This window comes from Scyliorhinus torazame, chromosome 13, assembly GCF_047496885.1.
Source record: "Scyliorhinus torazame isolate Kashiwa2021f chromosome 13, sScyTor2.1, whole genome shotgun sequence".
Taxonomy (NCBI): domain Eukaryota; kingdom Metazoa; phylum Chordata; class Chondrichthyes; order Carcharhiniformes; family Scyliorhinidae; genus Scyliorhinus; species Scyliorhinus torazame.
Genome location: NC_092719.1, coordinates 25,856,650 through 25,883,184, shown reverse-complemented (window position 1 = coordinate 25,883,184; position 26,535 = coordinate 25,856,650). Strand labels below are relative to the sequence as shown.

The 26,535-nt window shown below is 46.6% G+C and overlaps 1 protein-coding gene across 1 annotated transcript in view; it reads right to left on the bottom strand.

Moving 5' to 3' along the window:
- Positions 1 to 633: 633 nt before the first annotated feature.
- Positions 634 to 26,535, bottom strand: part of tnpo3 (transportin 3) — an 86,926-nt gene continuing 61,024 nt past the window's right edge. The window contains exons 16-23 of the mRNA XM_072471197.1: positions 26,142 to 26,282; positions 22,082 to 22,198; positions 15,623 to 15,717; positions 13,574 to 13,730; positions 12,016 to 12,183; positions 10,231 to 10,343; positions 3,540 to 3,638; positions 634 to 998 (exon numbers count right to left, since the gene is read on the bottom strand). Of these exons, the coding sequence (XP_072327298.1) occupies positions 3,578 to 3,638; positions 10,231 to 10,343; positions 12,016 to 12,183; positions 13,574 to 13,730; positions 15,623 to 15,717; positions 22,082 to 22,198; positions 26,142 to 26,282 (852 nt within the window). The 3' untranslated portion in view covers positions 634 to 998; positions 3,540 to 3,577. The remainder of the gene's footprint in view (positions 999 to 3,539; positions 3,639 to 10,230; positions 10,344 to 12,015; positions 12,184 to 13,573; positions 13,731 to 15,622; positions 15,718 to 22,081; positions 22,199 to 26,141; positions 26,283 to 26,535) is intronic.

Here is a 26,535-nt window from a genome sequence, read left to right as displayed (position 1 = left end):
TGCTACCTGAACTTTCACTATAAAAACAGCCACACACGTTTATTAGTATTCATTTTTTTTTTTTTTTTTTTTAATTGTTCTCGAAATGGTTACAACACCAGACGGAACAGCACTTGCACACCCTCATTCCCCCCCTGCACTACCCTCCCCACCCTCTGCAGGGACTGTCATCCCTCCCCTCCCAGCTCGACAGTGCTGTCCTGGTATGTTTCTGTAAACAGCCACTATCCACCCACCCCCTTCACTCGCTTTAATTTTAATATTCTGACCTGTTATTCAGTCTTGGGTCGAAATCTTCACAACCAATGGAGGTGACACACTTCCACCCCCTCCTCACTAAAGGTCGGGCTCAGATCCACAACTCCACGTCCCAGAGATCCATGGCTCCGTTTTAGGAATTCTGGATTTTTTTTTTATTAATGCTCTTCCTAATTTTTTTTTTTAAGTTGTGACACAGCTGAGGTTACAAAGCTCATTCTGTCCTTTGTCCATTAATCATGAACACTAAATATGATTTTCATTTTAAAAATCATTAAGTCTCTTGTGCTACGCACAATAATCTCCCCAGCCCCATCCTACCCTCCCCCCACCCCAAAATAAACAAAACAAACTCCTCCCTGAAGGAACTCTGGCTGATTTAAAAGCTGGTTTATTCCAGATCCTCCTTTTACATACAAGCTTGAGGCAACTGAATTTCTGCCACCAGTCATTTTGGCTGCTGTTCTTTCATGCTGTCGATCCCCTGTTGAAGCCATCTTGATGCCGGGAGGGGGACAAAAATCCTGGACCTCCCCCACCCCTTGCATGCCCTGATGCACAATGCCAGGGAAGCGGCACCTATGTGGCGTTATGCAGTAGGGCGTTTGGCACTTCTCTCCCAGGCTACAGACCTCTGCTTGTGATTGTTTGTCCCATTTGCTCTCGCTGGGACCCGGCCATGGCATTTTGGGTTTTATTTTGATTTGCATTTCTGGTCTTTTTTTTTGAGACACAGTCCTCTGTGGAGAGAATAAACAACAGTTTTAGAAGAGCTTAGAAAATAATTTTTTTAAATGATGTTGAATAGAATTGAATAATACGCCGACTCCGAAAGCAGAGTGTTAGTTTTCACATGTACGCTGTGACACCCTCACCACCACCTCTCTTAGCTCCTCCACTGTTGCTAAATTATCAGACTGTTCATCCAACATAAAAGTATTAGATGAACAGAAATTTCCTCCAATCAAACACTAAGACTGAAATCATTGTTCTCAGTCCCGGATTCAAACTCTATCCGTAGCTACGGACTCCATCCCTGACCCTGGAAACTGAGGGGCTAAACCAGGCTCGTCAGAATCTTGGTGTCTTATATGACCCCAGGATGAGCTGCTAACCACATACCCACACCATCACTAAGATTGTCACTTCCGCCGCCATAATAATCAGCTGATTGTGTCCCTGCCTCTGCTTATCTGCTGCTGTAATCCTCACTCATGCCTTAGTATCTTTAACCTCAGCTATTTCCTGACCATCCCCCCACATTCTACCCGCAAGTAAACTTGAGATCATCCAAAGCTCTGCTACCTGTGTCTTAACTCATACCAAACCCCATTCACTGATCCACTACACTGACTCTCTGTTAACCAACATTTTGATTTTAAAATTCTCATCCTTTTCAAATTCCTTATCTCTATAACCTCCTCCAGCCCGACAATTCTAGGATACCTTTGCTCACCCGAATCCTGAGCATCCCCACTCTTAATTTTGCTACCATTAGCAGCTATGCTTTCAGCTGCTCCGGCTCCAGGCTCTGAAGCTTTCTCCCAAAAGCTCACTGAATCTCTTTGCACCTGAAAACCTACATCTTTGACCACCTGCCCTATTATGGCTTAGTGCCAAACTTTGATTAATAATGCTCCTTTTGAACCACCTTGGGACAACAATTTTATGATGTTAAAGACATGATGTAAAAACAAGTTGTTGCTGTATTTGCAAATCACTGCAGGGAAAAAGACATGTTGTAACACATGAACATGGAGGAAAAGAAATTGAAAGATACCACACAGAGGGAGAAAGCAGAGGATAACTCGTGAGATGAGGTGGGAATGGAAAGGCTGTGGAAAATGAATGATAGGGAGAGGGGGAGGGAAGGCTGGCAGGAGGGGGAGTTTGGGAGAGGAGGGAGGGTAAAGCTCAGCTGGTGAGGGAGAAGAGATTACCAATGGTGAGGTAGGTTTCAGCTGGCAAAATGTTGAAACTTTTCTTCCAAAGTGAAGTCACGGGTAAGCCAGTAAATGACCATTCTGAAAGGTGGCATTGGAGGCGACAAGGGAGGATTCACTGGTGAGAGCACAGGAAGATGCGTGATATAAAACACCACTGCGCACAGTTAGGATGACGCCGAGTGAAATGGGAAAACTGGTGCTGCTTTCTGGTGCTGCTTTCAGGTTAGAACAGACCAGGTGAGAACTTTAGTCAGTAGCTTACTCAGCAATACGCGATGCTTAAACTACAAATAAAATTCTGACACGGAGTTCCCCTCTCGGCAAGCAGACAGCTGTGGAGAAAGTCTCTAAACCACTATTGAAGGTCGTGTCACGAAGAGAAGATGCCTCAGAGTAAAAAGGCTCTGAAATTGCCCCAATGGTTCAATGAGAGACTTGCAGATCCCCCAGTTCCGGCAGTCTCTGCTGAGTTGTCAGATGTTAACTGGGATATACAATTTGTCTCGGTGGTGGAGAGCTCTGACAGCTAGTACGGTCAGGTGGCAATTCAGTGAATCCCTGTTGGAAACTGCATGCGAGGACAGCCGCACTTTCTCCAAAAAGGGAGAGAGAAAAAAGCAAAGAGCGTGGGAGACCGAAAGAGACACGTCTGCTTCAAAGGTGGAGAAGCACAGATGGAGGCATGCAGTCTGTAAACCTAACATACCCAGTTCATCTCATCTTTTTATTCTTCTATTGGATATGGCTATCGCTGGTATGGCCAGCATGTGTTGTCCAAGAATACTTTTGAACGGAGTGGCTTGCTGCGCCATATCGGAGGAGAATTAAGAGTCAACCACATTGTAGTCATATCTAGGCCAGAAGAGGCAAGTATGGTACATCTCCTTCACTAAAGGGCATTAGTGAATCAGATGGGTTTTCACAGTAATTGATGGTTACCATGGTCCCCATTACTGAGATGAGCTTTCAATTCCTGATTTATTTGATTAATTAGTTGAATTTAAATTCCACCAGCTGCTGTGATGGGAGATGAACCAGCTTCCCCAGAGCATTAACCTAGGCCTCTGGATTACTAGTCAAGTGACATTACCACCATGCCACTGTCTCCCACCTTGGAAGGATTTTAAGGATCTCATATGCATCTCCTTACATTGCAATCTGCAAGATTAAATGATATTGAGAAGTTTATTTCTGTGGCGGAGTGGGTAGAGGAGGGTCACAAAAATATAAGACCTGAAACAAGAAAAAAAGGTCCAATGGTTCCTCACATAAGAGGCAGTGGTCTAAATGGCTGACATCTACAGCTGCATTTACAGATACAAGGACAGCTCTTACCTGGGAGACTGATGCAAGTCATGGATTTGTGAACACAGCTATCGGAAGAGGCGCGTGAAGTCTCTTAAAGCCCAGCAAACTTTCTTACATTCGTCAGAACTGCAACAAGTAAAGGAGGTGCATTTAAATCAACAGAGCTCTGGGTTAAAATAACATTGAGCACTAGGTTAAATTAGCATTGAACACTGGTCTGTATAAATTAAAAGTACAGAACTGCAAGTTAAATTAACAGAGCTCTGAGTTAAAATAACATGGAGAAATGGGCTACATTAACACTGATCTACATTAAAAACCAGCATACAGCCCCATGTTAAATTACCAGAGCCCTGGGTTAAAACAATGCTCTTATTATCTGGGCTCACACAATTCATCAGGGACAAGAGGGGAAAAAACATTGGGGGCGATTCTCCAAAATGGAGACCAAGTGTTCGTGACGTCATGAACACCGTCGCGTTTCATGACGGCGCGAAACGGACCCGGATACAACCGATTACATAGAACATAGAACGATACAGCGCAGTACAGGCCCTTCGGCCCACGATGTTGCACCGACATGGGAAGTCAAAAAACAAAAGCCATCTAACCTATACTATGCCATTATCATCCATATGCTTATCCAATAAACTTTTAAATGCCCTCAATGTTGGCGAGTTCACTACTGTTGCAGGTAGGGCATTCCACGGCCTCACCACTCTTTACGTAAAGAACCTACCTCTGACCTCTGTCCTATATCTATTACCCCTAAGTTTAAGGCTATGTCCCCTCGTGCTAGCCATTTCCATCCGCGGGAGAAGGCTCTCACTGTCCACCCTATCTAACCCTCTGATCATTTTGTATGCCTCTAGTAAGTCTCCTCTTAACCTTCTCTCTAACGAAAGCAACCTCAAGTCCATCAGTCTTTCCTCATAAGATTTTCCCTCCATACCAGGCAACATCCTGGTAAATCTCCTCTGCACCCGTTCCAAAGCTTCCACGTCCTTCCTATAATGAGGTGACCAGAACTGTACGCAAAACTCCAAATGCGGCCGTATCAGAGTTTTGTACAGCTGCAACATGACCTCACGACTCCGGAACTCAATCCCTCTACCAATAAAGGCCAACACTCCATAGGCCTTCTTCACAACCCTATCAACCTGGGTGGCAACTTTCAGGGATCTATGTACATGGACACCGAGATTCCTCTGCTCATCCACACTTCCAAGAATTTTACCATTAGCCAAATATTCCGCATTCCTGTTATTCCTTCCAAAGTGAATCACCTCACACTTCTCTACATTAAACTCCATTTGCCACCTCTCAGTCCAGCTCTGCAGCTTATCGCCTCCCGATTCTGGCCCCCATAGGGGGCCAGCACGGCGCCTCCCTTCCCAGCGCCAAATTTGCGCCACACCAACCTGCGCATGAGCGGGGCACTTCTTCAGCGCGCCGGCCCTGACTCAACATGGCGTCAGTGTTCAGGGGCCGGCCGCGCAACAAAGTAGGCCGGGCCGCTGATCGGTGGGCCCCGATCGCGGACCAGACCCCATCGGAGGTCTCCCCTGTGAAGGATCGTTTTCCCCCGCCCCCACGACCCTTCGCGCAGAGTTCCCGCCGGTAGCGTCCAGGGGTGAACGGCGCCAGCGGGACTCTGTCGTATCCGCGCAGCCGCTCGCCCCAGAGAATCGGGCCGCCGATTCCAGCAGCCCGCGCCGCGTCAAACACGCCGGCGCAATTGCGCCAATTCTCCAGCCCGGCGCAGGGCTGGGAGAATCGCCTCCCCGAACTCTACAAACAGGCAAAGGATGGTTCAAAGATGACAATGCTCCAATCTAAAGAACAGCCAATATAATAAAGGCAAGTATCAGGTGAATTGAATATTCTGAATTCTCCCTCTGTGGACCCGAACAGGCGCCGGAATGTGGCAACTAGGGGCTTTTCACAGTAACTTCATTGTAGTGTTAATGTAAGCCTACTTGTGACAATAATAAAGATTGTCAAAGGAACCACGACTATTGACAGTCCTTTTGGTGAATGGGTCTCAGTGGTAGAGGTGAACTCATCCCTGCACAGTTGGGATCAATTTCTCCTTTCAGGTAAATCTCCAGCTCAAGGAAATAGCTGCATTTATTTATCAACGTAGAAAATAATCAAAATGGACAAACTTGTTCTTTTCGATGCTTTTGACTTCAGATTCCAATTTATTTTTCTCCTTTCTCACACTTCTAAATCTTGCCTGGGGTTCTGTTCTTTTAGTAGCATCTTGTGGTTATTCTCCAAGTGTGAGGGACAGCGGACTGATGGGAGCTGAACTCCACATTAGCTGCACACATATGCACTTTCCAGCAGGGAGATGGGTAACTGGATAGCAATCAGGAACTCTGGCTAATGTGGTTTCTTAACTCAGAGACAGAGGCCAGTGGCTACTGTGCCTGGTCAGACTAATGTTAGCAAATACACAGTCTCAAAATCAAAACCTTTGAACTCCCTGGTCTGTGGCAGTTCAAAGAACTGGGGCTGGCATGTCCTCTCAGCTGGCCATCTAGATAAGTCTTTGTACAGTTTATTAAAAAGGACAATCTGATTGCAAAACCCACTGTACTGAAAAGTAAATCTCAATGTACATAAAATAGAAATAAAAGCTTTTTGTAAGAGAGCCTGCTGTTAAAAAAAAAAGGTGGTGTCTTGCTCTGTTTAATTTGGCAAGTGCGTGAAGATCACATAGAAGTCATGTTTCAACCAATTCAATCACGAATTTACATGAACAAAGCTAAAGTCAAAACCCAGAGAATTATTGTTCACTAAAAACTCTTGCTGATTGTCAAACTAGAAACACAAGTGTAAGCTAAAATTGGTAAAGCTAATATTCATATTTAATGTCTAAAATTATCACACTGCCATGTTTCTGGGTGAGGTTATATTGGGGCTGCAGTGCGTCACACATTTAATTGCCCCTTTCTTGAGTAAAAATGGTCAATCAGTGGAAACACTGGAGCAAGGGGGCTAAAAAATAATATCAACCAGGGTCCCCTCTCCCATTCCTTGGCCAGCTCAAATGACGACAGAATCCAGCTTGGGTGCAATGCCAAATTCAAAAATCAGACTGTACAGAAGCACAAGAGCTGACTCATCTACCCCAGTCAGTTTGTTTAAACTATTAGCAACAATAAAATTTCAACCTTTTAAAACAACTTTCTTTTGTTCAGAGTTGAACAATGTGGAAAGCAGTTTCAGAGCAGAGGGCTAAGGAGGCACGGGTTGCAGTTAAGAATCATTCCTGACTCGGATGTGTGTGGGTGCACAAACTGGTTGAGGCCATAATGTGTGATTCGAGTCAGAACTTGCCAGGTGCCAGCATCATGAACTATGGGGAGACTTAGTGATTGGCTCCAAACAGCCAGAACTTGTACAGGTCTGAGCATGTCGCTGAGAATTAATTCATTGAAAGTTTTCCTCCCCTGTAACTGATGTCTGTGGAAATGGGTTAGAATCATAGAAAATAAGAGCTATAAGTTCTTTGATAATGGATTCTAGAATTTCCCCCATTGCCGAAGTCAGGCTGACTGGTCTATTATTCCTTATTTTCTCTCTACCTCCGTTTTTTTAAAATAGTGGGGTAACATTACCCTCCAATTTGTAGGAACAGTTCCAGAGTCTAGAAAATTTTGGAAGTTGACTACCAATGCATCCACTATTTCAAGGGCCACTTCCTGAAGTACTCTGGGAAGTGAATTATCAGGTCTTGGGAATGTAACCGACCTTCAATCCCATCAATTTCCCCAATATCATTTGTCAACTAATACTTATCTCTTTTATTTCCTCCCTCTCACTAAACCCTGTGTTCGCCAACATTTCTGCTGTGTTATCTGTGTCCTCCTTTTGTGAAGACAGAAGCAAAGTATGTTTTCAGCCATTTCTTTGCTCCCCGTTATAAATTCCCCTCTTTCTGACTGTTAAGGACCTATGTTTGTCTTCACCAATCTTTTTCTCTTCACATAAAACAAAAATGTTTAGTCACTGTTTATGTTCCCTGCAAACTTATCCTTGTACTCCATTTCCCCCGTCTTAATCAATCCCTTGGACGCCCTTTGCTGAATTCTAAACTGCTCCCAATCCTAAGGTCTGTTGTTTTTCTTGGCCAATTTGTATGCTTCTTTCTTGGGATCTAATACTGTCACTAATTTCCCTTGTAAGCCATGGTCTGGCCAACTTTCCTTTTTATTTTTGTGCAAAGCAAGAATAAACAATTGTTGCATTTCACCCATGCACGCCTTGAATGTTTGCCATTGACTGCCCACGGTCATCCCTTTAAGCAATATTTCCCAATCCATCATAGCAATCTCACGCATCAGATCAACAAAGTTTCCTTTATTTAGAATCTGGACCCTCGTCTCAGAATCAACTAAGCCACTCTCCATCTTTATGAAAAATTCTATCATATTATGTTCGCTCATCCATAAGGGGTCTCACACAGCTAGATTACCAATGATTCCTTTCTCATTACACAATATCCAGTCTAGAATGACCTGTTCTCTAGTTGGTTCCTCAATCTTTGGTCCAGAAATCAATCTTGTATACACCTCAGGAATTCCTCACCTACGGTATTGTGACTAATATGATTTTTCCAATCTATGTGCAGATTAAAATCACACACTGATGTCCCTTTATCACATGTGTTTCTAATTTTCTGTTTAATGCCATTTCGAACATCACCACTAGTTTGGGGGTCGATATACAACCCCCACCAACATTTTTTGCCCCTTGGTATTTCTCAACTCTACCCATACAGATCCCACATTGCCGGAGCCAATATCCTTCCTCACTGTAGCGTTAATTTTCTCTTTAGCTTCATCTCCTTTTCCTTTTTGACTCCGTCCTAAATTCTGAACATCCCTAAAAGTTTAACTCCCATCCCTGGTCACCCTGCAGCCGTGTCTCTGTAATCCCGACTAGATCAGACCTATTTGCATGATTAATTCATTCACTTTATTGCAAATGCTCTGCCCATTAAGACACAAAGCCCGAAGGCTTGTCTTTTCAACATTATTTGCCCCGTTCTCACATATGGGCGGCACGGTAGCACAGCGGTTAGCACTGTTGCTTCACAGCGCAGGGACCCGGGTTCGATTCCTGGTTTGGGTCACTGACTGTGCGGAGTCTGCACGTTCTCCTGGTGTCTGTGTGGGTTTCCTCCCACGTGTTCCGAAAGACGTGCTGTTGGGTGAATTGGACATTCTGAATTCTCCCTCAGTGTACCCGAACAGGCTCCGGAATCTGGCGACTGGGGGATTTTCACAGCAACTTCATTGAAGTGGTTTTTTTTGTTTTTTTTAAATAAATTTAGAGTACCCAATTCATTTTTCCAATTAAGGGGCAATTTTAGCATGGTCAATCCACCTAGCCTGTACATCTTTGGGTTGTGGGGGCGAAACCCACGCAAACACGGGGAGAATGTGCAAACTCCACACGGAGAGTGACCCAGAGCCGGGATCGAACCTGGGACCTCAGCGCCATGAGGCAGCAGTGCTACTCACTGCGCCACCGTGCTGCCCCTTCATTGCAGTGTTAATGTAAGCCTACTTGTGACACTAATAAAGATTTAAGTTTATTATTTTTCATTGTGGCCCTATTTGAATCTGTCCCTTGATTTCTCTGCCTATCACTGGTTTTTGTCCTCGATTCGCCCTCCTCTGATTCCTTGCGTATGTTACCATCCCTCTGCCATTTTAGTTTAAACCCTCCCCAACCACTCCAGGAAATGCTTCCCCTAGGACACCAGTCCCAGTCCTGTCCAGATATAATCATCCAGTTTGTACTGGTCTCACCTCCCCCGTTCGCAATGCATCATGAATCTGAAACCCTCCCTCTCACACCATCTCTTCAGCAACATATTCATCTAATATACCCTACTATTTCTACTCTCACTAATATGTGGCACTGGTAGGAATCCTGAGATCACTACCTTTGAGGCCCTACTTCTCAAATCTCTTCCGAACTTAAATATTTTGTTTTGAGTACCTCATCCCTTTTATTTTTAACATATGTCGTTTGTACTGACGTGCACCACAACCACTGGCTGTTCACCCTCCCCCTTTAGACTGTCCTGCAACCACTCCGAGGCATTCTTGACCCTAGCACCAGGGAGGCAACATACCATCCTAGAAATTCATTTTCGGCCACAGAAACGCCTAGCCATTTCCCTTACAACTGAATCCCCCAAAACTATTGCATTTCCGCACTTATTACTCCTCCCCTCTGCTGCAGAACCAACTGTGGTGCAACAAATTTGGCTACTGCTGCTTTGCCCTGAGACGCCATTCCCCTCAACAGTATCCAAAGCAGTATATCAGTTTTGAAGGAGAATGGCCACAGGAGATTCCTGCACTGCCAGCCTAGCTCTCGTGTTCTGCCTTGTGGTCACCCATTCCCTTCCTGCCTGTGGAATTCAAGCCTGCTGTGTGACCACCACTGTAAATGTGCTATCCACGATACTCTCTGCCTCGCAAATGCTCCAGTGTTCCCAGCCGCCGCTCCAGCTCCAAATCCAGGCTTCCAGAAGCTGCAGCTGTAGAGAGTTCCTGCATACATGATGGTCGTGGTCTGCCTTACATTGATAGGAAAGTTCTAGGACAGCGTTGTGCAATTGGTGAGCCGCAAGACTTGTGACCCATTAGGAATGGCTGGCTTTGCGAGCCCACTCAGCAGCTGTTCTCACCTGGTGACCTGCTTGTGGAATTCAGTCAGCTGCTTGTGTGTTACTGTGATAGCACCCCCTCCTGTCTCTTTAGGTAATGACTTGAGTGAAGCTTCCAACCATCGGCAAAACGTCTAAAGGAGACAAGAGCAAAGAAACACCCAAAGATTTATAGAAAGTGCAAACAAAAAGTATTGTTGAGGGTGAGTTGGGAAGAGATTAACATCGTAACTGAAAACATAGTCTAAATTCCAGGCAGATGCTACTTCTTGATTTTGTTACACTTGGAAGAATATCAGATTCATAAAACAGACAGGCAGCACCTCACTGAATTGTACTTGTATTTACAAGAGAAAGGGGATATGTAGAGAGATTGTTGGCACACGCGAACATTCTCACATACATTGCGCTTACTCATTCAGATACAAACATACATTAACACACTCACACATAAACTTCCTCCCAGAGAAGAGGAGTATATTTTAACTAAGGACACTGAATAACTTGCAATAGAGCCCAGCACCAGCAATACACCTGCATTCCTGATTCAAGAGTTTGTGAAACTGGGTAATACACTGGCAAGGAAGGCTGAACATTGTGTTTCTGTGCAACACCGGACTGAAGTTAAATTAAAAATCTTCAGGCCTTACAAAATTGAAAATTTTACACTCTAGGTTCTTTGAAATAAACATATGCAATTCTCGTGTTGCTGCACCACATTTTGCAGGTGAGAACAACACTGCTCGGTGTAATTACTGCAGAGCTGTTCTATCAATGCATCATTGGAAATCTGCAACGCCCCGCTGAGCCAGTTGTCAGTTTGTGAGTGCTTCGTGTTTCTTGTTTGGAGCCTGACTGGCCCTTCAAACCTGGAACCGCCCAGATGTGCGGGTTCTACTGGAGTGGATGAACTGCCCGATGGGGACAAGGCAATCGTGCAAAACTGCCCAGTGCAACAATAACTTAAGTGTTTATATAAAAAGACTAGGGAAGCTGGGAAGTCTTCCTAAAGGAGACGGCCACAAGGTGATTTAAAGACGTGTTCCAAATCATAAAGGATGTAAAAAAAAAATTTTTTAATTTTTTTTTTTTTTATAAAGAGTACCCAATTATATTTTTTCCAATTAAAAGGCAACTTAGTGTGGCCAATCCACCTAACCCGCACATCTTTGGGTTGTGGGGGTGAAACCCCCACAGACACAAGGAGAATGTGCAAACTCCACACGGACAGTGACCCAGGGCCGGGATCGAACCTGGGTCCTCAGTGCCATCGGCAGCAGTGTTAACCACTGTCATAAAGGATTTTGATAGATCGGGTGAAACTGTTTCTATTGGCAGGGCAATAATCAGAAGACACAGATTTAAGGTCATCATTAAAAGAATCGGGGTGCGTGGGGAGGAAGAGATGGCGACAATGGGAAGAATTGTTTTAATGTAGTGGATTGCTATGAAGTGGAATGCATTATCTGAACAGGCGTGGAGGCAGTTTCAATAATTTCTTTCAAAAGGGATTTGCATTCAAACTCGAAAACTAAAGAAAACAGGATTAAGGGAAAAGAGCAAGCGAGAGAGGCCAAATGGATAGATCTTTTAAAAACCCGCATGGGCACATAGGGCTGAATGGCCTCCTTTCATGTTGTATGACTGCAGAATCTTAATCGGAGGTCACAGGAAGGTTGGTGAGTAAAAGTGAAAATGTCAGACCATGGGAGTAGGGGCACCTTTTCCTCACACACCTCACCCTTTCCCACAATGATTAACAAGGTAAAGCCTCCAGCTGTTGGTTAGATACAACTGTGATCTTACCGCTCTGTCGACCTGCATGATTTCCCAGATAACCTCTGCTAGATCCGGCAAGGTATAAGGTGGAAGGCAGAAGCACACAGCCTGGAGCAGTTGGTTGACCAGTTGCTGACCGTGTTGGGTCATCACCTGCTTGATCAGTTCTTTCCGAATTTCAAAGTCATCCTCGTGCTGTGGAAACAAGATCCAATTATTACTACTGCTTTGGTTTCAGTGTTTCAGTCACCGTGCTGAGATTGGCATGTGACTGACTGCAAGTCTGGGACGCCTTTTTTAAATTGAGAAACCTATTCACAGCCCCAGATTCTGGGTTACAGAACAGCAAGGCCAGAGAGAAGGCGAGGCAAGTCAGGAATCAATTCTGAGGTCAACACCAAGCTTGAGTTTTGAAAGCATGTAGAGTATGACATCAAACTCTGGTTTTTAGACTGTGACAAGGTTGTGTTTTAAGAGTTTAGAGATTCCCAAGGTTAACAGCAGGCTAGAGACAAGAGGTCCCATGGTCTAGGGGAAGAATGAGCTTGAGTGTGGAACAGGCCAATGATCCTTATTTTGAAAGCTTAGTAATGTGATAGTACACCATACTTGATCATTAGGATGCGCATTCATATACCACGATTAAATGGGCAAAAAGGAAATCTGCACACACGGCAAAGGTTTCATAGAATCATAGAATTTACAGTGCAAAAGGAGGCCATTCAGCCCATCGATTCTGCACTGGCTCTTGGAAACAGCACCCCACTTAAACCCACGCCTTCACCCTATCCCCGTAACCCCAGCTAACCTTTATGGACACTAAGGGCAATTTATCATGGCCAATCCACCTAACCTGCACATCTTTGGACTGTGGGAGGAAACCGGAGGAAACCCACGCAGACAAGGAGAGAACGTGCAGACTCCGCACAGACAGTGACCCAAAGCAGGAATCGAACCTGGGACCCTGGAGCTGTGAAGCAACTGTGCAAACCACTGTGCTACCATGTTGCTCACATCGTCATTGATACAACACATCGTCACATTTAGCAACTATTTTACAGATTGTCCTCGTACAAGAATTAGGTTGAAGTATAGACACAAGCTGGACTGTAATGAGACGGAATTAAATATTTAAAAGGAAAGTTATTCACTAAAATCCAAAGCATAATGGAACCATCACATTACGTTTGATGACTCGGGTTCAGAAAGCAAGGCTTTTCTTAGCAGAACAGAAATGTGTGCAGCAGACACAAACAAGCAGTCATTTTTCACAAGATCTCACAATGAATTGACCATTGGATGTGATGGCCAAGGGATGAATGTTGGCCAGGACACCAGAATGATTCCCTCACTGTGGGATCACATTCATCCAAACAAATAGACACAGAGCTGTGATCATGCGCCTCAGACAGTGCAGCTGTCACTCGCTGCCACAACCCAGATTGCATATTGAAAGCTTGGGAGTGGAGCTTGAACCTGCAATCTTCCAAGTCTGGGGTGAGAGCACTGACACTCGACAGCCGTTATCAAGTTAAAGGCATTGTGCTCTTTGTGCACTCTGGGGTCAGTCATGGAACAAACTTACGTCTTTGGCAACCCCTGTGTGGATAAGATCCCTCAAGAACTTCATAATACTGCAGTTGGCATCCCGGTGGTCGAGGATGACAGCTGCGATGGCACAGTTTAGGATGTGAACGATGATCTGACTCTGCAGCAGTGTGGTTGGACTTCGCTGAATAAATCTGTGCAGGGAAAAGAACAGGAATTCCATAAATACTGAAGGTGCAAAAGAATCTGAAAAAGTGGTACTGAGAAATTATGATGATCAGGAAGGATGAATATGCTGGGCCTTAAAAAGGCCTTTGAGGTAATCTATTGAGGTCATAAAGATAAATGGCTTGATAGATGTGATACAGAAAATCTTTTTCCACTTGTGGGACTGACCAAAACCAGAGGACATCTCATTTAAGATGGTCACTAAGAAGTTCAATAAAGAATACAGAAAACATGTATTTACTCAGACTGTGGCTAGAATGTGGAACTTGCAACGCATGAAGTAGTTTTAACAAATAGCGTGGATGCATTTAAGGGGAAGCTAAACATAGGAAAGAGAGAAAAATAGAACGATATGCTGATCGTGTTCAAATGTACACAGAAAAATAGCTCTGTCATTGCAAAAACAAAACATTTTATTCCTGTGCAGAATCTCCCAAGGGAGAGTTTTACAAAATATCTCTAAGTTCCATAGATAATGGAATGAGACTCCACAATATCAACCTGCACGTATGCCTCCATTATTCAAGTCTGCAACCAAGCATTCAAAAGATAAAATTTCCACAGTTTCAGCAGAACAGGAACCAAGTCAGTACGTAATAATCCTTCTAATCTTCAAAACAAAGAGCTGGATAAATGTCTGGTTAGGAATGGATTGCTGGAGTTCATTGACACATCAAGCTCTGCAATGTGGCAAAATTGCCAGAGGGGAGGGGGGTTGTGTGCGATTTTTTTTTTTGAAACGCAGCGAATTGTTGTGATTTTGCATGCATTGCCTGAAAGAGTGATGGAAGCATTTTCAAGATTACCTTTAAAAAGGGAATTGTATATACTTAAAATGGGATCATTTGCAGGGCTAAGGGGGAAAAAGCAGGGAAGTGAGTTAAATTGGATAGCTCTTTCAAGGACGTGATGGATCAAATGGCCACTTCTTGTGTTGTAAGATTCTCCGAGAGGCACAGAGAAGGCGATGACAGACAGCCAGCGCCACTATCACTGTGTGCTAGCATTCACAATGCCTGGGTAAATCTTAGTTCCAGTTTATCAATGAAGTAAAGGGATGCAGAGGAAATTGCAACCTCCCTCACCCGATTCCTAAATTAGTTTAGGTTTCAGTTTGGTTCAAGCAACAGGGAACACTGGCTTGATGTTGAGGCAGATGAGAGTCTACAGATGGGAGTGACTTTGCTGCACGGGATGGCTGATCCGGAAGCCCCCATTGTCGGCTTAGCAATCTTGCCTCACCTGGGATGGAGGCCTGGTCAGCGCCAAGTTGGTTGATTTCTACTGCAGGAGCAGTAGCTGTTCTTCACAAAAAAGGGATTATGTCCGGGATAGGGAGCACAAAATGACCAGAGCTATCAATCCATAATCAATCTCACTACGCTGTTTACAGGGGCTGGTGGTAAGGGGGAGCAGTGGCACATGGTGCAGAACGAGAACTGGAACCAGTGGAGATTCCAACAAAACCATTGGAGCCAAATCCGCACAGTTCAGGAATCAAACCAGAATGTGCCTGTGCACAAGGCTCAATTCCAGAAAACAGTACATTTAACACAAGGGGTTAGACTAAATGAACTCAAAGCAGAAAATGCTGGAAAAGCTCAGCAGGTCTGGCAGCATCTGTGAAGTGAGAACCAGAGTTAACATTTCAAGTCCTTGTGACTCTTCAGAGCAGGGAAGATTAAATGCCTTGTTCAGGCAAATAACCTGACAACAAACACCTTCCTAAAAAAAAAAAGTGTCAAGAGTGTTTAGGCCTATACGAGATGTGCAAATGTAGCAAACGGACAACTGTTCCAAGTAAACACCACCGCAACCCCTCCATACAGGAGAATATTGCACACAGTTCTCAATGTACCTGGTTGCTAAGCGAAAAAGATCATCCACTGTGTCTGGGTGATCTCGAAGGCCGTTTGGTTGTTCGAGCAGCTGAAATGTTGGCATACACAATGCCTGCAACAACAAAAAAAAGTCAAGAGTTAAAGGCACAGTTCTGGTCACCGCATTATAGGAAGGACGTGGAGGCTTTGGAACGGGTGCAGAGGAGATTTACCAGGATGTTGCCTGGTATGGAGGGAAAATCTTATGAGGAAAGGCTGATGGACTTGAGGTTGTTTTCGTTAGAGAGAAGAAGGTTAAGAGGAGACTTAATAGAGGCATACAAAATGATCAGAGGGTTAGATAGGGTGGACAGTGAGAGCCTTCTCCCGCGGATGGAAATGGCTAGCACGAGGGGACATAGCCTTAAACTGAGGGGTAATAGATATAGGACAGAGGTCAGAGGTAGGTTCTTTACGCAAAGAGTAGTGAGGCCGTGGAATGCCCTACCTGCTACAGTAGTGAACTCGCCAACATTGAGGGCATTTAAAAGTTTATTGGATAAACATATGGATGATAATGGTATAGTGTAGGTTAGATGGCTTTTGTTTCGGTGCAACATCGTGGGCCGAAGGGCCTGTACTGCGCTGTATTGTTCTATGTTCTATGTCTGCTGGCCAAATGGAGAAAGATGGCCACCATTGTCACCTAGCAGGGAAGGATGGTTCAGCCTGGCTGCCTTATCCTGCATCTAGCTCAGTGAGATAAATTCAAATGTAGGTGTCCTGACATTGTGTGGGGTGGGGTGGTCATCTTCATCAGGTTGTCAGTCAGAGGATAAATATGGCAACTTGTCTGAATGCAGCACAGTCAATCATTCATTCAGTCAGGAATTTCACTATTTGAAGGGTTAAATGCTGCATGTGGTTTTTAAAAGGTTGCAGAAGGTTTGGGAGAGCGTGTTGAGGAGTTCCACAATTCTGTGGTCCTAGGTCCAAGCAGGAGACTGTGTTGTGAGCCTCGATTCTCTGCATCTCACTTCCCATTTTCAGAAACTTCAATACCTACAAATGTGGCAGAGCCCGAATTCATCTTCCACTGCTTCGCTCGAGACATTTCACTCTAAAAGACACTTACAAATGCAAGTTGTCAGAACTTAGTAAAACATTCCACAGTGCTTCACTGAAACGTTATCAAACACAAATCAACATGGACTTCCGGTGGCAGCCATGGAGTAAGCAGTCGCACATTTGGTGGCTCCTGCTGAAGGTGTATTTTTTCCAGTCTTCCCCACTCGTAGGGTGCAGTATTTGAGGGAAAAAGGTGCAGGAGTGTCCGAGGAAGGGAATACTCCTTTGGTGTGGCTGGTGCATGGATTAGCGGACAAGGAGCGCCACGAGAAAGAAAGAGCAGTTGGAGCAGGAGAATTTGTGGTGTGCCTCACATAAAGATGACGGAGGGCAAGGGGGGCACGCTGCCTGTCCAGTGGTCGACGGAGCAGCTAGCAGCAGAGGAAAGAGGCCCTGGAAGACCTGGCCACAGTGGTAGAGCTGTTGAGAACTGGGATTGAGCGAGTCAAGCAGAGGTTGGAGTCCCAGGGTCGGGCGATTCAGAAAGTGGAGGCGTTGGTGGGGGAGCACGAAGAGCAGATGGCCTCGTTGACGGCGGGGTTGGAAGCGATGTGGAAAAGCCAGAGGAGGCTGAGGGAGAAGGTGGAAGACCTGCAGAACCGCTCCAAGAAGCAAAACGTGAGGATTGTTGGGATGCCTGAAGGCATTGAAGGTGCAGAGTCCGCGGGATACGTGGGGAGTATGCTGGAGAAGTTGATGGGAGAGGGACCTTTAATCGACCCCTCGAGGTGGACCGAGTGTACAAGGGGCTGAGGAGGAGGCCGCAGATGGGGGAGCCACCGAGGGCGATGGTGGTGAGGCTGCATCGCTTTTTGGATAAGGAAAAGATCCCACAATGGGCGAGGCAGACCAAGAAGTGTACCTGGGAAGGAAGTGAGCTGCGGGTCTACCAAGACTTGGGTGCGGTGTTGGTGAAGAGGAGGGCCGGGTTCATCTGGATAAAGGCTGCCCCTCTTTGAGAAGGGGGCGAAGTTTGGAGTTTTGTACCCGGCCCATCTGTGGGTGACATCCCAGAATCAGGAGATCTCTTTCGACAAGCCAGAGGAGGCGATGGACTTTGAGGGAAAATGGACCGGATGATTTTGTGCTTTGTAAAGTACATGGGGGTGGGTAATTCGGGGCAGGACTTGGCAGGGGAGCAGTCACGGCGAGTGTGCCTTTTGTTACTCTTGGTGTGTTGACGGTTGGGATGATCGGGGGGATGGGAACTGGAGGGAGGCGAAGTTGGAGGCCTTGGGCAGGGGCCACCATACTAGCTGGACGGGCAAGTTAACGGGAGTGAAGTGGGAGGTTGCTTGGAGGAAGGTTGTGGAGGGGGGGTTTGTTTGAGGATGGGAGTCAGGTGTGCGGGGGATTGCTGACAAGGGTGTGGTTGGTGTGGCACAGTTGGGGAGGGATGGAGGGCAGTGGACGTCTGAGGGCAGGCCTGGAGGAGTGCGTGACACGGGCTGGCTCAAAAAGGGGTATGGCTGATTGGCAGGGGAAGGGGACGGGGAGCCCCCCGACCAGGCTGCTCACGTGGATCATGAGGGGGTTGAGTGGGCCAATCAAAAGGTCATGTGTGTTCACGCATTTGAGGAGTCTGAAGGTGGACGTGGCACCTTTGCAGGAGATGCACCTGAAGTTGGGTGTCGGGGAATATTCTGGACCTGGACTTACATCGGTTGCTTATGGGGGGCGATTTCAATATGGTCATAGATCCAAGTTTGGACCGGTCGAGTCTCAAGTCGTCGAGTGTGTCGACAATAGCGAGAGAGCTGAGGGGGTTCATGGGGGAGGGGGGGAAACCAGTGAAGGTTTGGGAGGCTGTAGGCAAAGGAGTTTTCATACTTCTCCCATGTGCACTGGGCATATTCCCAGATTGACTTTTTTGTGACGGCAAGGTGCTGCTGGCGGGATGGCCGACTCGGAGTATTCGGGGACTCTGCTTTCAGACCATGCACCGCATTGGGGGGATTTGCAGCTGCTTCAGTGGGAGGCACAACGGCCGCAGTGGAGGCTGGACACGGGCTGGTTGGAGGATGAGGGTGTGAGAGAGCGGGTGCAGGCTGCCATTCAGGGCTATGTGGAGGTGAACGATACGGGGGAGGTCACACCCGCCACGTTGTGGGAGGCACTCAAGGTTGTAGTAAGAGGGGAGTAAGTGGGATGAGAGGAGGGGGCAAGGTTGGTGGATGGGATTTTGAAGGTGGACAGGAGGTATTCGGAGGCATCGGAGGCAGGGTTGTTAAAGGAGAGGCAGAGGCTCCAAATGGAGTTTGGGCTGGTCTCTGCGGGGAAAGCGGTGGGACAGTTGCGGAGGGCCAGAGGGGCAGTGTACTAGTACGGGGAAAAAGCAATCAGGATGTAGGCCCACCAGTTGAGGAAACAGGTGGCGGCGAGGGAGATTGATAGAGTGAGGGATGGTTAGGCTCAGGTGGTGATGGACCCGGAGGGGTGAATGGGATATTTGAGGCCTTTTGTAGGACGCTCATGGCTCAGAGTGCATGGCTGGGGAGGAGGGGATGCGGTGGTTCCTGGATGGGTTGGAGTTTCCCAAGGTGAAGGAGGGACTGGTGCAGCGCCAGGGGGCCCCAATCGGGCTGAGGGAAGTGATTGATGGTATGGGAGCAATGCAAGCAGGGAAGGCCCCGGGGCCGGACAGGTTCCCGGTAGTTTTATAAAACGTTTAGGGCGGACCTGCGGCCACTGCTGGTGAGGGTGTATACTGAAACGAGGGCGAGGGGGAACTTCCTCCGACATTGTCACAGGCTTCCACTCCCTGATTCTAAAGAAGGATAAAGACCCGGAGCAGTGTGGGTCGTACCACCCAATATTGTTATTGAACATAGAGCCAAGTTATTGGCAAAGGTGCTTGCATCACAGATTGAGGACTGTGTGCAGGGGTGATAGACTAGGATCAGACGGGGTTTGTGAAGGGGAGGCAGTTGTCGACAAATGTGTGGAAGCTACTCAATGTAATTTTGATGCCTTTGGAGGGACAGGGGGTAGAGGTAGTGGTGGCACTGGACGTGGAGAAGGCTTTTGATCAGGTGGAGTGGGCGTATTTACTGGAGATGCTGGGATGGTTCGGGTTCACGCAGGGATTTGTAGATTGGGTCCGTCTGTTACATAAAGTGGGGAGTGTGCGGACGAACCGAGTGAGTCCAGGGTACTTTGGGTTACTCAGTGGGACGCCCACTCTCCCTGTTGATTTTTGCCTGGACGATAGAGCCACTGGCAATGGCGCTTAGGGCGTTGAGGGATTGAAAAGGGATTGAGTAAGGCGGCGCAGAACATAGGGTCTCGTTATATGCAGATGATCTATTATATACTTCGGACCCTGTGGGCAGCATTGGGGGTATTATGGAGATTTGGGGGGGAATGCAGCCTGTTTTCGGGATATAAATTGAGCGTGGGTAAAAGTGAGGGGTTCCTGATTAATGCCAGAGGGCAGGAAAGAAGATTATGGGAGTTGCCGTTAGGGTGGTGGGGACGAACTTCAGGTGTGTGGGTATCCAGGTGGCACCGAGCTGGGCCCAGCTGCATAAACGGAACTTGGTTCGATTGGTGGAGCAGATGAAGATGGGTTGCCACTGTCTCTGGCTGGGCGGGTGCAGACAGTGAAAATGACGGTGCTGCCTAGGTTTCTGTTCGTGTTTCAGAATCTCCCAATCTTTGTCCCCAAGTCGTTGTTTATGGAAGTCAATAGGCTGATCTCCCGGTCTGTGGGTGGGGAAGGCCCCACGAATATTGCAATGGTGTTTAAGTGGGCTGTGGAGGAGGGGTCGGTTTGGGGGCGGGTGGAGGCGGTGTCGTGGAGGGGAAAGCGCTCGCAGGCTTTGCTGTTTGCGCCTTTACCGTTCTCGCCGGCCAGATACTCCGCAAGCCCAGTGGTGATGTCAGCCCCAAGGGTGTGGGGGAAATGGAGGCAGCATTTGGGGCTGGAGGGTGCCTTGGTATGTGTACCGATCTGCGATAACCATAGGTTTGCGCCAGCGGGGCTAGAAGCAAGGTTTAGGGGTGATGTTAGGTGGGAATTGAGCCTTTTGGAGACTTGTTTATAGGAAGCACATTTGCAGAGCTGGAAGACTTGGAGGAAGTGTATGAATTGCGCAGGGGGAATGACATTAGGTACCTGCAGGTTCGGGATTTCATGAGGAGAGAGGTGCCGTCCTTTCCTGGGCTGCTGTCCCTGGGGTTGCAGGACAAGTTGCTGTCGAAAAATGAAATAGGGGAGGGGAAGGTCGGATATCTATAAGGAATTGATGGCGTGTGAGGGAGTCCTGGTGGGGGATGCTAAGCGTAAATGGGAGGAGGAGGAGCTGGGGGCCGGGACGTGACCTTGTGGAGGGTGAATGCATCCTCGTCGTGTGCGAGGCTAAGCCTGATCCAGTTTAAGGTGGTGCATAAGGCTCATAGGACGGTGGCAAGGATGAGTAGGTTCTTTGCGGGAGTAGAGGATAGGTGTGGGTGGTGGTTTTGGGGGGGGGGGGGGGGGTGAATCACGTCCACGTGTTCTGGGCGTGTCCAAGACTGGGGTGGGTCCAAGTCCAGAGATGGTAATATTTGGTGTGTCGATAGACCCGGAGGTCGTTGGGGAGGGGGGGGGGCGGGGGGGAAGAGTGGCACGTCTTGGCCTCTCCGATAGGTCGGAGACAGATTTTGCCGGGGTGGCGGGACTTAGAGCTGCCAAAAGCAGGGAGTGTGGGTGAGTGACCTGCCAGAATTCCTGAGGCTGGATAACTTCAAATTCGCTTTGCGGGGGTCAGTAGAGGGGTTCACCCAGAGGTGGAAATCGCTCATCGATTTCCTTAAAGAGGATTGAGGGGTCAGCAATTGGGTGGGAGGGAGTGTCAAATGGGGAAGGCGAGATGTGGCAGGGTGTTGGTGTCAGTGGGGGCAGGAGGATTGTGGTTGTTTATTGAGTTGTTCTTCAGTTATTGTCTGTAAATATATGAAAATGCCTTGAATAAAATATTAAAAAAACACAAATTAACACAGTCACTTAGCCAAATATTAGGAAAGGTGATCGAGTGCTCAGTCAAAGAGCTACATTCTAAGGAGTGATTTAAAGGAGACAGGTTGAGAGGTGGAGATGTTTGGGGGCAAGGTGTAATTCCAGAGTTCAGGGCCTAGACAGCTGAAGGCACAACTGCCAATGGTGGAAAGAAAGAAATGAACAATTCCCAAGATGTACAGTTAACTGCACAGTTTTCTCGTTAAATCACCATCACTCCTGCATCACCCACCCCCTTCAGGAAAGGACCACAAACAGCGTCCCAAACCTCCTGTCTGAACCAGCAATTGAAAGGACCATGCCCCCTCCAAGGCCAATTCCTTCAGCACAGAGTGGAGCTTCTTTGTGGCACTGGGCTGCTATATCCTACCTGCACCATGTCCAGGAGCCCCTGCCGGCATCCTTCTTCCATGCCATACTCGTCAACCAGGATACTGCCGAGGTAGAGGAAGCAAGAATGTGGGTGCACTCGATACACGTTCACCATCTACATGGGGAGGAGAAACAATTGAATAAGGGATAACAACAAACATTGTACCCCCACACTAGTCGTACAAAGCCCCAAGTAAAGAACTTCCCACTTTCATCAGGGTACCGGACCAGGCAGCCAAGCTTCACCTTGGTTTCCCACTCAGATTTTTGATGGTGGTGTTTGCATTTAAAGCAAAAAACAGATGTCACACAAATAATCAGCATGTAGAATTTTAAAATCACTCTGAAAAGCACCAAACTACCCACAACTACAACTTCCTGTCATAACAGTGCCCATTAGAGGTACGGACCACTCGCCTCTTTTCTATTTTTCAAAGTTTTCATTTCTTTATTCTTTAACAGAACAAAAGAATATGTGGCTGATCCAATTCCAGAGGCTGAGATTGAGAAGGGAAGAGAGAAGAAACTTGGGCACTTCAGGTTTGAAAGATGGCAGCTGAGAGCTGGCATTATACGGATTTATAGAAGTAGAAGCAAAGTCAGAAGCTATGGGGCCGAAGTCAAACTTAGGTATCTTCAGAACTGATGTCAGTACATTCTTCTCACAAACACTGATGAAGTCAACGTGCAGCCTTTAGGATAAGAGAATGGAAGCAAAATTTCTGCAATGATAGCACTTTGGTTATGGTAGTATACAGAGGCCGAGGCTAATAATCCAGAGAATGCGGATTTAAAGTTAATGTGGCAGCTTGAGAATTTGGATTCAGTTTTATGGGAGGAAAAAAATCAAGAAATAACAAGCAGATAACAGGAAGAATATCAGATTGTAGTCAAACTCCCAACTGGTTCAGCAGTGTCCTTCAGGGTTAGAAACTAGCCATCCATACCCAGTCTGAATTAAATGCGACATCAGTCCCATACCAATGTGATTGGCCCTTAATTGCCCTCTGAAGAGGCTCAGCACGACGCTCAATTCAGGGCAATTGGGGATGTTGACCTTACCTGCACTGCCCACATCCCGAGGATTAATTTGTACCAGTGAAGAAACAGATATTGCGATGATGATAATGGCGGGAGGTGGCACCGGCCGTGGGAGAAGTCTAGGTGTAGGATTGTTTCCAGGTGAATGGCTGACCACATTCTACATGAACAACCTCATTTGCAATTGTCCTGTGAGCGTGTGAACACCTGATTCAACGTAGTGGGAGCTCTGTGGCTCCTGTCTCACACAGTCAGCTTAGCTGGATGACTGTGTGGGTTTAGAAAGATACAATATCTATCGCTCACTTCCAGTTTAACCACAGTTGGATTAGGAATACTTGGGGCCATGGCGAATGATTTCCAGATTATTAATTATCTTGAAATACGGTTCTTGATGCTGGCGAATACACCAATTATTACCACACAACACAATCCCCAAATCATCCCAGCTCATCTATTTGATGGTACCAGCTATGCGGGCTTTGCAGTGAAAAATGTGCTCATCTGTGGGGGTAATGTCTTGTTGCCCAATTGTCTTTTGGGGGGGGGGGGGGGGGGGGGGGGGAAGAGAGTATACAGTGCACCAGCCACCTGGAAATGGGCACCTGGATGGGCATCATCTGCATGCACGCATGTAGCTGGACTGGAGCTAACCTGGTGTTGCATAGCCCTACAGCTAATGATGCCTATTGCCCAATTTTGGACCATGCATGTCCAGTGTATGAATTTGCAAATCACTCAACAAGAATCTGGCATGCAGCACCAAGAGGCTTCTCGCACAAGCAGTATTTAAGGGGCCAGGCATCCAACCTGCAGGCAGGTCAGTTTTTAAGAACTTCTGCCATTGCAAAATTTCTTGAGGTACTGTGGAGGATTGTTGTTGGCATTATGTTCTGGATTCTGTAGGGAGTTCACTGCATCCTTACTGGGAAGGCTGGAGGTTTAGAGGCCTGACTATATAAAGGCCAACAGGTATCGGGAGTAGCAGCTGCAGTACTGCTGGGTCTGCAGCACAGCAGCAAATAGGATAAAGGCAGCTGAAAGAGCATCTGTAAACAATGTCCTGTGCCAAGATGGAGCCAGACTCCCCGACAAATTCTCTGATGATGACAGAAGCTTGTATGACAGCCAGGTATAATGCTGTCTCACCCCCTGCCAGATGCAACCAACACTACAGTAAATGCTCAACCCAACCTTATCATGTAAATGAACTGGCAGCGCCAAATTTACATGCAAGTCATGAATTGGAATCCCCACCCTATTGTGCCAAAAAAGCAAAAACAAAGGAAAGCAATTTTTAGCCCTGTGTACTTTGGATCAATGTTTTAACTGTAGGTCAGACTCCTAATCAATATTCCATCTAATTATTCTTTGCTATGCTTGGCCTCATTAAGATTGCGACTAGCTGGGTCAGTGCAATTTTAAAGGGAATGCTTGACGTAATATTCCCCCATCACTGTGTTTTACAATTACATAGTGCCAACATGGCTGCACTGTTCAACTGCATTTGGTGCATACACTACAGGCAGCTACTGGCACCAATCAGACAGTGCAAGAGCATGAAGCATTGCACAATGGCCTAATCCGGAGGCATAAACATTGCACGGCAATTCACCAGACATAAACCTAGCAGCAGGAGTGGCATACATTGCACAATATTACCCTCTAGTGGTGGGCATAAAATATGGCAACGGCATCACATCCACACTCTTAATCTTTCAGGGCATCACTGAATTGGTGTGGGGTTATTTATTGTTGAACCATGGAATCACAGTGAAGGAAACCACCATGGGTGGGTCACAGCAGTATGCTAGTGGGGTCACCCCAGTACACTAGAAGAAATCAGTCCATACTATATCTTCAGGCATACTGGTGAAGGCAATAAGTTGTTGAAGCGCACAGTTAATTGCAATGGAATTCCTCCCATTAAGGGAATAATACCCACTTGTGACAAAAGACCTAAAGAAGAATTAATGGGGACAAGACGACACCATTGCTTTGAAGCAGCTAATGGCATAACCACATCCTCCAAGAAAGCAGAACACAGCTGTTGTTCAACGCAAGGACACTGAGTGAGTTGCAATTTGCTGGGTGGAGGAGGGAATTACAGACACGATGCCTTCACACAGGAAAGAAATAAATGGAACTGAACCACCTAACTCAAACCCAAGAGGTGGCATTTCACACAAGACACTTCTCCCAATCCTGGCATTGCAACATGATTCGAATGGATCAGAATGACATGATTCATTGCTGCCGTTGTCAGTGACACATATCCTAGGAATCTGCAAAGAACTCTTTTTAAGACGTCTTTACCGACCCTCTCTCTGTACAAGAACTTTGAAGGCTCAAGTCTTACTCTAGTACTTGAACAAATAATCAAGATCAACACAGGATTGAAGAAGTGCTGAGCAACAACCCAGCCTCAACCAGGAGGGGTGCAGGTTTGCAACAATTCTCCGCAAGACACTAACCGCCCCGCCCACCTCACTACCACCCCAATTCCAGCCACATCATTGTAAATGTTGAATTGGAGAGGAAGAGAAGTGAGGCACACTATTGCCTGTTTGAGTGCAAATGCTGGGTTACTGGGTCAATATTCACAAATGCAAGTCACCTCTTAACCCTCAGATGACAAGCAGAGGAGAAAATATAGGAAAGAGACTTCAATCTCAGTTGAAGAGATTAATAATTTAACCTGCTGTATTAGAGGGAACCCTGATATTCCATTAACAGATATTAGGAGGCGAGAATTTTTAAGCACTGGGAAAAGCATTAGAAAAGCAAGTCCATCCATTCCTTTCAATGAACAACCCAACCTCCCCATTATATCCCTCATTTTGTTCTCACTCCAGAAAAACATCTGTCACCCCCTATACTGCTCATTCAAAAGGATCGTCCCATGCAGCTTGTTTCAATGGTCCATTATCCTGCTAATAAATCTGATCATGAGTAGGTCTCCCTTAAAAATTCTTCCTCCACCTCTACCGGTTGGCAGGATCCACAAACCAACCTACCTGGGTGACCAGGGGCTGAAGCAATGCAGCTGACCCTTTCCCCACACAACGGACAGCAAAACGCAAACACCGACAGCAGCGCTCCACAATCCGATTGTCTGCTTGATGTTTGTTCAAGGTTTCGGATAAGACAGGCCAGATCTAAAGAAACAAGGAGGGGGGAAAGAAACTGCAGTTAGAGAATAAACAAAGTGAGAAATAAGGAATTTGCATTTACAAAATGCCTCAGGACATCCCAAAGTGCTTTGCAGCTTTTGGAGTATATTTTCCTTTGAGTGCGTTCACTCATTTCACAGCCATTTGTGTGCAGTAAGCTCCCACAGACTGTAATGCGAGACTAATCAGACAACTCTATCGCTTTAGTGATGTTGATTGAGGGATAACTATTGGCCCA